Here is a 10,415-nt window from a genome sequence, read left to right as displayed (position 1 = left end):
TTATATTACAGTCATTATTATTTACAGCACTGGCCTGGCTGGGGAGTGAAGGTTTAACACACACGAACACGCACACGCACACACACACACACACACACACTAACAGGGCCAACAGTTGGAGACTGTTGAGCACCTCCACTGGAGCAGCTGGGGGTTAAGTGCCTTGTTAAAGGGCACTTTGATAGTAGTAAATGGTTCATTAAGCAGTTCATTTATATAGAAACACAAATTACATCGGTCATATCTATCAGTGTGCAACTCTGCTGTATTGTGATTGATAGTCTGTTGATGCCATATTGACACACTTTTGTCCAATTGCTTAGTTTTGTATTCAGATGGTCATAAATCATTCCTGGAATGAGGGGCAAGATAGAGAAGAGCATATGTCCGGGCTGGAAGCTAGGTCAGCAGTCTTGGCAGCCAGTTAGAAACCGGCTCAGTGACATTGCAATGCAAACAAGTTCTGTGCCGCAGCTCCTCCCATATATCAACAGTCTAGTTCTGTGAGACTCCACCTGCCTTTCACCCAGCCAGTTACCATTGACTTGAATGTGTATGTACGTTCTACAACTTGCATATCTATGATATCACTTCTTTTTCCTTTCCCTGTGTGAGACACTTTGGGACGGAGAGCTTCTCCGGCGCTATTAATCGCTGTTGCTCTGAAGGATAATCCCTGTTAGTGCGTGGGATTAGAGAGAAAGTGTGTGTGTGTGTGGCTTGTGTCAGGGAGGATCATTGTTCTCATGGATTGTCTTGACGGAGCCCCTGGGAAGTTCAGGAACTTCAGGAAGGATGACTTTGAGGCTGACTGGATTAAGGTGACGGAATGCAGATTTGGCCAGGTGTACCAAGTCAAGCTGAAGCTCTGGCGGGAAAAATGTGCCCTGAAAAACTTTGACACAAGCCTGTGTGAAAACAGCTTTTACAGGTGGGGCTTAATTCATGAAAGCTATGACATAAAGTACCTATTGCCCTGCTACTGTCACATACTGAGATTTTAGCTGTCCGAATCCACAGCAATGCCATATTGGCTTAATATTTACTTACTGAACTTCACAAAATTGCTGTGGTTTCGTTCGTCTTTGCAGTTAGTGGTATTAGATTTTGGACATCAGAGTGTTTCCAATGGTCAAAGTTCAAAACGCCTATTCAACGCAGCCCCTGACTGAGCATTATCTTTGTTTTCACAGCAGAATGATAGACGAGGCGCCCAAGATAGCCAAAGTGAAATTCAAGTACATCGTGTCCATCTACGGACTGTGCAGCGAAGCGAGTGCCATGGTGATGGAATACATGAATAATGGATCGCTGGACAATCTCCTAGCCAGTCACACGTTGATGTGGCCCAAGAAGTTCCAGATGATTCATGAGGCCACCATGGGCATGAATTTCCTCCACAGCATGAAACCCCCGCTGCTCCATCTGAACCTCAAGACATCCAACATCCTACTGGACGATCACCTTCATGTCAAAGTGAGCGAAACTGAGTGAACATAATGAGCCTTTACTAAGGATCTCTTGACAGTTCCAATTAGCTGGAAACAATTTGATTTTTTTTTTGTTTTCATTCTAATGAGCTGTGCAGGGTAATGCATGCTAATTATGGACTCTCCTATATTCTGATGCAACTTTCTCTCTCCAAAGATTTCCGATTTTGGTTTAATCCAATGGGAAGAGGGTTTGAACAAGAAGAAGTTCATGGAGCATCTGACGGCAAGAGGGAACATAAGTTACATTCCTCCGGAGACGTTCACCCAGTGCCCCGAGCCTCCAGGAACTACATTTGATGTTTACAGGTGAGTTGCCAAGGGCATATTCCAACATTGCACCATCAAGTTTTACCTCATTTTTTCTCATATTCAGTCCGCAATTCACACACCCACCTTCCTTAACCTTGCTCTATATCTTTTTTTTCTCACTCCGTCACAAGAACTCTTACACATACATACATTCTCACTTTATTTTTTTCCCATTCACCTCTCACTCCCTCTTTCTCTGCCCTTTGTATTCGCTCGTCTTCTTTTAAATCTTGAAAAAAAAAAGATAAGTTTCTCACCGGTGATTTTCATGAATAATTCTTTCAAAGTCCTTGATCTTAAAGCGGGGGTTACCAGGAATTTCTTTGTGGATGTCATTGAATGGAGCATACACAGAAAGAAGAAATTAGGATTAAAGTGCTTCTGTCTGCTCTGATCTATAGCTTTGCAGTTGTGATGTGGGAGATTCTGACACAGCAGAAACCTTATCCAGGTAGGAAATACTGCATTCATAACACTTCACGTCTTCGCAAGGTGTTTGGCAAAGGTCGTAAAATACACTTATGATGTGGTCACTTATAAATAAATACAATAATATAATGGTGAAGCCACTTTTCAATCATATTATTTAGTACAGTAGTACAGGAAGTCTTTCTAGAAGTGAAATACAATAGTGCGCTGATTACCATACAGCCATTCCATTCATACCATACCATTCATTCATTCAATCATTTGCTCTTGCCACTTAATCCTTTTTAGGGTTTCAGGGTGAACAAAACCAACTTGAACAAAGAGCGTGGGCTTCGTGAAATGAGCATGATGTCTTAAAATGCAAATATGTGTTCTGTGCATGAAAAGTGAGACAAATATGTTTCCCCAGAACAAAAGCAAAAGAGCAAAAGAAATGTGAAGGAGACGTCTAGAAACAGACAGTGGTTTGACATTGAAATAGAGTGGTGAAAAGTAAGGGGGTGGTGGTTGGGATAGTGGATAGGCATATACAGTACATTTCCCTTCAACTCCAGCGACCCAGGTTCAGTTCCCAACTCTTGTGAAGAAGTTTTCCTCTGTGAGTGAAGCTTTAATTTTTTAGCAAAAGTTTTTCTTATTTAACCATGACCAAATCCTTACCTTAACCTTAACCAAAGTTTTAGTTGCCTAACCTTAACCATAACCTTATAGCCAAAGTTGTTTTACTTGCCTAAATGTAATAATTAGCTAACCTATTCACATGTGGAACAGGTGAAAGTGGCGTGTCCAATTCATGCCATTGTCACATAATCCAATTTGTGGTAGAGGAACATAATATTGACATAATTATTGAACTTTTTATTGAAAGGATAAACCCCTTGAGATGAAATATGTAATTTTCAAGGAGGTCCTTGAAACACAAATATATGACAATGTTACACACTAGGCATATCATTTGTGTCCATAACATGTAATCTGCTTTTCAGAGTACATGCTAATTTCCCGAAATTTTCTGAGCCTGTGTTGGAACAAATGTCCGCCCACTCTGCAGCTGTGGTGTTTCTCTGCACTCGTTGTTCTATACTGAACCTCTTGCCTGCCTCTGTTTTGTGGACCCAGGCAGCAGTGTGACCACGGTGCTGATACAGGTGTCGCATGGTAAGAGGCCCAGTGTAGAGATGATGCCTGACCACAAGCCTCGCGAGTGTGACCAGATGATCCGCATCATGGAGCAATGCTGGGACCAGGATCACAGGAAGAGGCCGCAGTTCTCAGGTGCTCTATTATTAGTCCTCATATAAAACAATATGACTAGATAACACTTCTACCAAGGCAAAAATGTGCAGAAGTCTTTAGCCTTTAATGTATAAATACATGAAGTGTAGCGCAGATGTTCCAGGTGTTGCAGGTACTGGTTTTCTAGGACTTTTGGCAGAATTTACACACTCACGCACATGCAGCACGCAAAAAACCGCCCTCTTCTTGAGTCTCAGTTTCTAATTATCAAGTCCGCGGTCAACAAGCTGTCACCTGCTCAGTGTCACACTATGGAGAGAGAACACATTTTGTTCCATCTAATGCCTCTCCTGAGCGAAATACTTCAATTCAAGAGAGATTTAATAATTTACACAAGAGGCAGCAGGTCACTTTTAGTTAGACAAGCAATTACTGTATGGCTCGAAAAGTCATGTTAATGAATACAAATTAGTGTTATGTTTATTCATACACAGTAACTACTCCAATTTGAAATGTTCAAAAAAATAATTATTATAGCTATTATTACCATATCTGTGGGATAATTTAACTGTAATTTATGCGTGAAAGATCATTCTCATTAGTGATGCAATTAAGAAATTATCTTTCTGGGAATTTAGACTTGTACTCTTCAGAGATTAGGATTATGCATATGACCTCAGGACTACTGTAACTGAGTAAGTTTTGTCACACTAAAGACTGAACTTTTAAGATTTCATTCTCATACAGGGGTAATTATTGATTTTCACTGCATTTCTTTTATTACATAAATTCAGGCGAACAGCGCTTGCCTATTGTTCTTTTTGCAGACACTGTGAGGAAAACAGAGACTCTGAGTGAAGTCCTGAAGATCCCAGGAGCAATCCAACCTGACCGAGGACAGAAACCAGACTACCCCTGGCTGGTTTCTCCTACACAGAAAGTTAGTTCTGCTTGCTACTTTAAAAATATTGCATATTACCATCTGTTACCGTCACTTTTGCTGTAATCAGCAGGTCAGGTTAATGCTAATACAAGGAAATGCGTTGGAGAAAGCAGCATAATTTACAGAACACAAAAAGAAAGTACAAAATGTATCCTCTGGCATCTATCTTTCTATCTCTCTGTTTCACTCAGTCAACACAGCTAAATACTATTGCTACTGCGCAGTAAAGTGATTTGCAAAATGCCTATACTTACAGCTTGATTGATAAGTGTGATTATTAACCACTTATGTTGATTGATGTCACAGCTATTAACTTTTGTAGCATTTCTTTCTTTTCTAATTTAGATTGCTTTGCCTGAGATGCCTGACCTTCCCTCAGGTAAGCACAGAGAGAGATGGGAAATCATGTTCATTGCAGTACAAAGCCTGGAGGGCTGACATTTAAAAAGTGCTATTTACAGTGCTATCACATTTTTAATCGGGTACTGAAAAGAACAGTCAACTACTCAGAGAGAAAAGGAGAGAATGAAAGCTGCAACGTTAATTCAGACTCTCAGATCCATTTACTCTGAAATGTTGAATAGATGAATAGATTCACAGTGCATTTATTGATCCACTCCACTGCCAGTCAAGATTAATTCAATTAAATAGTATAGGTACATTGGGCCAAACGTTCATGCAATCCCACTGATCCCTGATAAGATTCAGACACATCCCACAAGGTAAAAACTTCACACCCACAGCTGATATTGATTGAGTTTCAAAGCAAGAAGAAAAGCTTGATTTCCTGCCATTATAAAACAGAAGCACATTACAGTGTTCCATAGTGAAATGTGAAAAAGTGGACTCAACTTGATTAAAGCAAAAATGGAAATCTGGCAATTGCATTGGTTTGAAATTTAATCCAGGCATGTCTGTACTGGCTGTACTAAGTGTTTGCACCATTTCTGCAGATGTTTTCTCAAATCATTTTCCTTTCATTTCACAGATGACCAGCACGGCCGCGACGGCATTCTCTCTCTCCTGTCAAAGAAGGACTTTCACAGTTTCAGACAGTCGGTGAAAAGAGAACATATATCCCTGCTCTTTTCAGATAAAAATAGTCTCCTCCACTACACCGTAGCCAGCGGCGATGCAGAGAGTGTCCAGAGTGTCCTGAGTCTGGGTGCTGAGGTCAACTGTCCTAGTGCCAGAGGTTACACTCCTCTCATTATTGCTGTTCTGCACAGGTCTGTATAAAGAAACGTTATTGGTGCTCTGCTGGCTGTTTTGATGGGTAGAATGCCTAGCAGTTCTTGTAAGGTTAACCAAAAACACTCCTGTCCTTGGATGAGCAATAGCATTATAACAGCAACAGCCTTACAATATCCTTTATCTATTTGGATCTGTTCAGCCCTTTTGTCTCAAACTTTCAAGTGTTTCAATGGGCTCACCTTCTCTACTCAAAGTTAAAACTTAAAAACTTCAAGGAATACAGTACACTAAGAATGAACTTCCTCTCTACAGGCTTCATGACATCATTTCTTTGCTGCTGGAGCATGGGGCAGCTGCCACCCAGGGAGATGAGGACCAGTGGACACCGCTCCATTTTGCTGCTCAGAATGGCGATGACAGGACCGTCCGACTCCTGCTGGACAAAGGAGCGGTGGCAGATGCGAGAGAAAAAGCCGGTTGGATGCCCCTCCACCTGGCCTGCCAGAACGGCCACGAGACGGTGGTCCGACTGCTGCTGTCTCGGCTGTCAGAGGAGGCGGTTGGGGAGCGGGAGGAGGCGCAGGGGAGGACGCCGCTCCACCTAGCCTGCGCCTATGGGCATCTCAGCATTGCCAAGCTCCTCCTCTCTCAGGGGGCGGACCCCAACACCACCAACCGCTCTCTCTCCACCGCGCTGCACTTATCCGCCGAGGAAGGCCACAACAGAGTAGTGAGGACACTGGTGAAGAGCGGGGCGCGTATCGACAGCGTGGACAGCAGAGGCTACACTCCGCTACACCTGGCTGCTCTGAAGGGCCACACAGGCATCTGCAGGCAGCTGTTGTCAAACGGGGCCAGCCCAGATCCCAGGACCCTCCAAGGCTGGACGCCCATGCACTTGGCTGCCGTCAGGGGCCACGAGGCCACCGTGCTCCAGCTGGAGAGCCAGGGTGGCTGCGTGAATGCTAGGGGTGAGAATGGATGGACTCCCCTCCACCTAGCCTGCCACCAGAGCCAGCAGGAGGCGGTAGCTAAACTCCTGGCAGCCCAAGCTGACCCAAACGTGACAGAGGACAGCGGGGGCTGGACGCCGCTGCACCTAGCGTGTAACAGTGTCAACTTCCCAAGTGTCCTCCAGCTGATCTCACATCATGCAGATGTCAATGCAGTAAACTGGGGCAAGGCCACACCTTTACACCTGGCTGCCCAGCATGGCTGTGTGCCAATCGTAAAGGCCCTACTCCTGAATGGGGCGGACGGGACGCTGCTGGACTCATCTGGATCCACGGCTCTCAATGTGGCCCAGAGGTGTGAAAGAGGGGAAGTGGTGGAGCTACTGGAGAAGGAATGCTGACCATGACTCCATGTGGAGACAGGAATATGAAATAGAAACATTACAGTACAATGAAAACAACAATGAACATACCTCTTATAATGTATTCTTTTGTTAAGACTAGAGCTAGACATTAGAGTTTTATAAACTGTGCATTTTGGAGAAGTTAAAATAGCACAAAGAGTATTTGCACCAATTTTATCTGTCTAGTACAGTTCCTCAACAGAGATTTTTGATTTTTGCTGCAAAGTAACAACAAAATTCTGCCTTGTATTTTTATATATTTTTATATAAATATATATATATATTTTATATATATATTTTTTTAAAACCTGATGCCAAATCAGCTATTTATATTGATAATAATACCTATGAAGTCTGCAAAATCCTAGAGGGACTTGGACAGTTGGAAATGGCAGCGAGCCAAGACATGGGGTTAGTGTCAGGTGAAGCACATTACAGTGGGAAAGCATATATTGATTCTTCTCTTTGAGCTATCTTGCCTCCTATGTTTGTTTTCCTGGATAATGGAACTAATGCTGCTGCCAAGTATGGATAAATATATGTAAATATAAATTACTTGCTTTCATAATGACTTATAGAGGTGTTATTTTAATTAAAGGAGAAATGTGTCACTTGTCAAACTATGAATGTATTATGTGTTTATTAACCTGATAATGATACTGATGAAAAAGGTAGTGGGTCACTGTTATTGGTATTATTTAAATATCATTATTGAACCTTTCAAACATATAAATGCATGTATGTGTTATGACATGGCAAAAGTGATGATAGAAGATAAGTTTGATTATCATTCATTCCCTACCAATTGAGGAAAGGACCGCCCAGCTTGTGCCTCATTTACCATGGTGATGCCTATTTGAATTCAATTGAAATGTATGGATTCTTGAGTTATATTGACCTGCACATTTTTATTGTCCTGTGGCCTATTTAGGGATGATTATGAAGCTAGCAATGTGTATGCTGACTTTTGTGACATTTGTCTCTGTCCTCATCAAAGTGAACATAGAAGACATGTTTCTTTCTTTTTGTGGCAGTGACATATTAGGCTGATGTACAAAGAACTAGTGTTCTGGTAGTTTGAAAAGCAACTGTGACACTATCAAAAGAGGCTCCCTGAGAGAGGGCTGTGTATTTCATGTTGGAGTATGATTTATAGTTGAAAGTGTCCCTTTTACTGCAGCAAAGCTCATTTGAAGTCTTTGAACCCTTCACTGGCTTAAAAATTGGAAGTGAACTATACTTGTGTGATTGCTATCTAAACAGTCTGATGACAGCTTAACAGTTAGGAATGCCACGCATTTGTGGCATTCACTTAGATTTCCTCTTTATGACAGATAGCTAACCTGTCTGACAGCGTTTTTTTCTCCTACTAGGCTACTAACATTCACATGATCTTTTCTTCCTGATACTGGTGTGTTCCCCTCCTGAAAATTTCTGGTTGTAATAAACAGGTGTCATGTATGTAAAACACCTCTGGGTACGAAAATTAATGGTTTGTGTGCAACCATAACGTTGTTCTGATTGGCAATTCCTGCAAAATTAAACTAAATCTCCCAGCAGCATCTAATCAGGGCCACCTAAATCAATGGTGCTGCCCCAACCTTTTTACACACACGGTGGCACATCGGACACCTTCTATCAGCCAATAATTGGGTTTGCAGGAGCCTAACCTAATTTAATTTTGAAACAGGGAGACAAGCAGGAAGAGGATAATGTCATGCAAGTTGCTGCTGCTACAAACACAAAGAGCTCAGGAAAGTAAGAAGGCAGCTGCATCAACAATTTTTTTTTTTTTTTTCTTCTTTAATTTCTGTAACAGAAAGTTAATGGAAAATTGTGTGTATTTAACATCTAATGTATGTATATAATATGTAATATCTAAATAAAACAACTTACTTGAGTGTCATATTTTCCCAGTATTTTTCGCCATACAATTATTTCATTTACATATTTTCATATTTTCAAGACAATAAATCACTGTTCTCTGATCCCATTCAAACTCAATATGTGTTTTTCTGCAAAGTGCCCTTTTAACTCTCATGCTTGTCCTTTTACCTGGTTTCGTAATCCCCTCTTGTAGAATTCTTTTAAACTAAATAAACAGGAAACTTGCCTTCCAAGTTGCCTGGTGGCCTTCTCTTCGATTGAACTAAATTACTGTAGTTCAGAATAATTCAATAAAAAATACAACCCAGAATTTAGCCTCGTGGAATGGTGCCGGTGCCGGCAGAATTTGCACTTGCACAAATTAAACAGACATAATAGTGCTGCATTCAACAGCTTAAAAAGGCTCTGTTGTTAAACTCAAAATAACTTTACATACCTAACTGTAACTTTTTAATTAACAGTTCAGATCGTGGGAGTTTTTGGTGGCTGTGCATGAAATGGCAAATTATTACTGTCTGATTTTACATAAACTTCTATACACTGTTCAGACTGTCTGTGTCTACCCAAGTTTGAGAGTTTTGTCAATTGCATAGGCATTGTTTTATTTGCATGAAAATGAAAAAAACATGTTATGTTGTCCAAGCTACATGTTGCAGGATGTCACACGATGCAACCTTGATACACTGTTAAGAAAGACAAAGTCTGTTTGACATTCACAGTTTCCATCTCCATGATACAATGTAATCTAGCTATTAAGCTCCTCAGAGGAGAGCCATTACATGTTCTCTGCAGAGCCCCTCTTAACTGGCAGGGTTAAACTCTCCACTGAGCCGTGGCCTGTGGTGTTAAGCAGCTGCAATCATGACTAATGCAGCTGGGTCTTTTGACCCAGGTGTGCCGCCTCAGCAGGGCCAAGCAGGCATCTAGGCAGGCATCTCTGGCCCTTGCCAGGATAATTGATTGAGTGATCTATCATGTCTCCAGGGGGATGATTTTTTCCAGAGTGATGATGTGGAAAACATTTCTCGCCCCTGTCATCTCTTAGCGACCTCTCACTCTGCAATATGACGGTGGAAAAACAGCCTTAGTCGGTCTCGTCAAATCCCCAAGGTTGTTGCTTGCTGCCGTGCAAGTGACTGCTCTTTTTTACCAGAGAGCTTTTTGGTTAGTTTTGAGCCTGTAAATTCGTTTTTCACCATACTAACCCTTTGAATAAGCACATAAAGAAACACAATACATATCCATTTTTATAAAGGTTAGTCTTTGTTGTCTTACACATTCTCCAAATAGTGATCTATTCCTATAATGCATATCATCTAGAGATAAAACATGAACATCAAAGAAGCCCTTCATTTTAGTATTACTCAACAGCTGCTATTGAATGGCCTTGTTTTCTCCAGCATATTCTTATTCTTCTCTGTGTCTCCTGTTTCCTTTCCTTGGTGTTGTCATTGCACGCTGTTCTGAGATGATTAATGGTGAATCTCACTGCTATCTTTCAAGCCCAGAGCAGAAACCCCTACTCAATACCTACACTTCATGAATACCCTATACATTCTGTAACAAC

At 41.5% G+C, this 10,415-nt stretch overlaps 1 protein-coding gene across 1 annotated transcript; it reads left to right on the top strand.

Moving 5' to 3' along the window:
• The first annotated feature begins 631 nt into the window (after window positions 1-631).
• ankk1 (ankyrin repeat and kinase domain containing 1) lies at window positions 632-7,077 on the top strand. Its single transcript, XM_071900687.2, has 9 exons — window positions 632-931; window positions 1,194-1,476; window positions 1,648-1,799; window positions 2,204-2,253; window positions 3,351-3,506; window positions 4,295-4,407; window positions 4,756-4,789; window positions 5,399-5,639; window positions 5,917-7,077. The coding sequence occupies exons 1-9, from the start codon at window positions 747-749 to the stop codon at window positions 6,956-6,958; spliced, it is 2,256 nt and encodes a 751-aa protein (XP_071756788.1). The 5' UTR covers window positions 632-746; the 3' UTR covers window positions 6,959-7,077.
• Window positions 7,078-10,415: the final 3,338 nt, after the last annotated feature.

Source organism: Centroberyx gerrardi, chromosome 6, assembly GCF_048128805.1.
Source record: "Centroberyx gerrardi isolate f3 chromosome 6, fCenGer3.hap1.cur.20231027, whole genome shotgun sequence".
NCBI classification, from domain to species: domain Eukaryota; kingdom Metazoa; phylum Chordata; class Actinopteri; order Beryciformes; family Berycidae; genus Centroberyx; species Centroberyx gerrardi.
The sequence above is the reverse complement of the archived record's forward strand: the minus strand, read 5'-3'. Positions and strand labels throughout refer to the sequence as shown.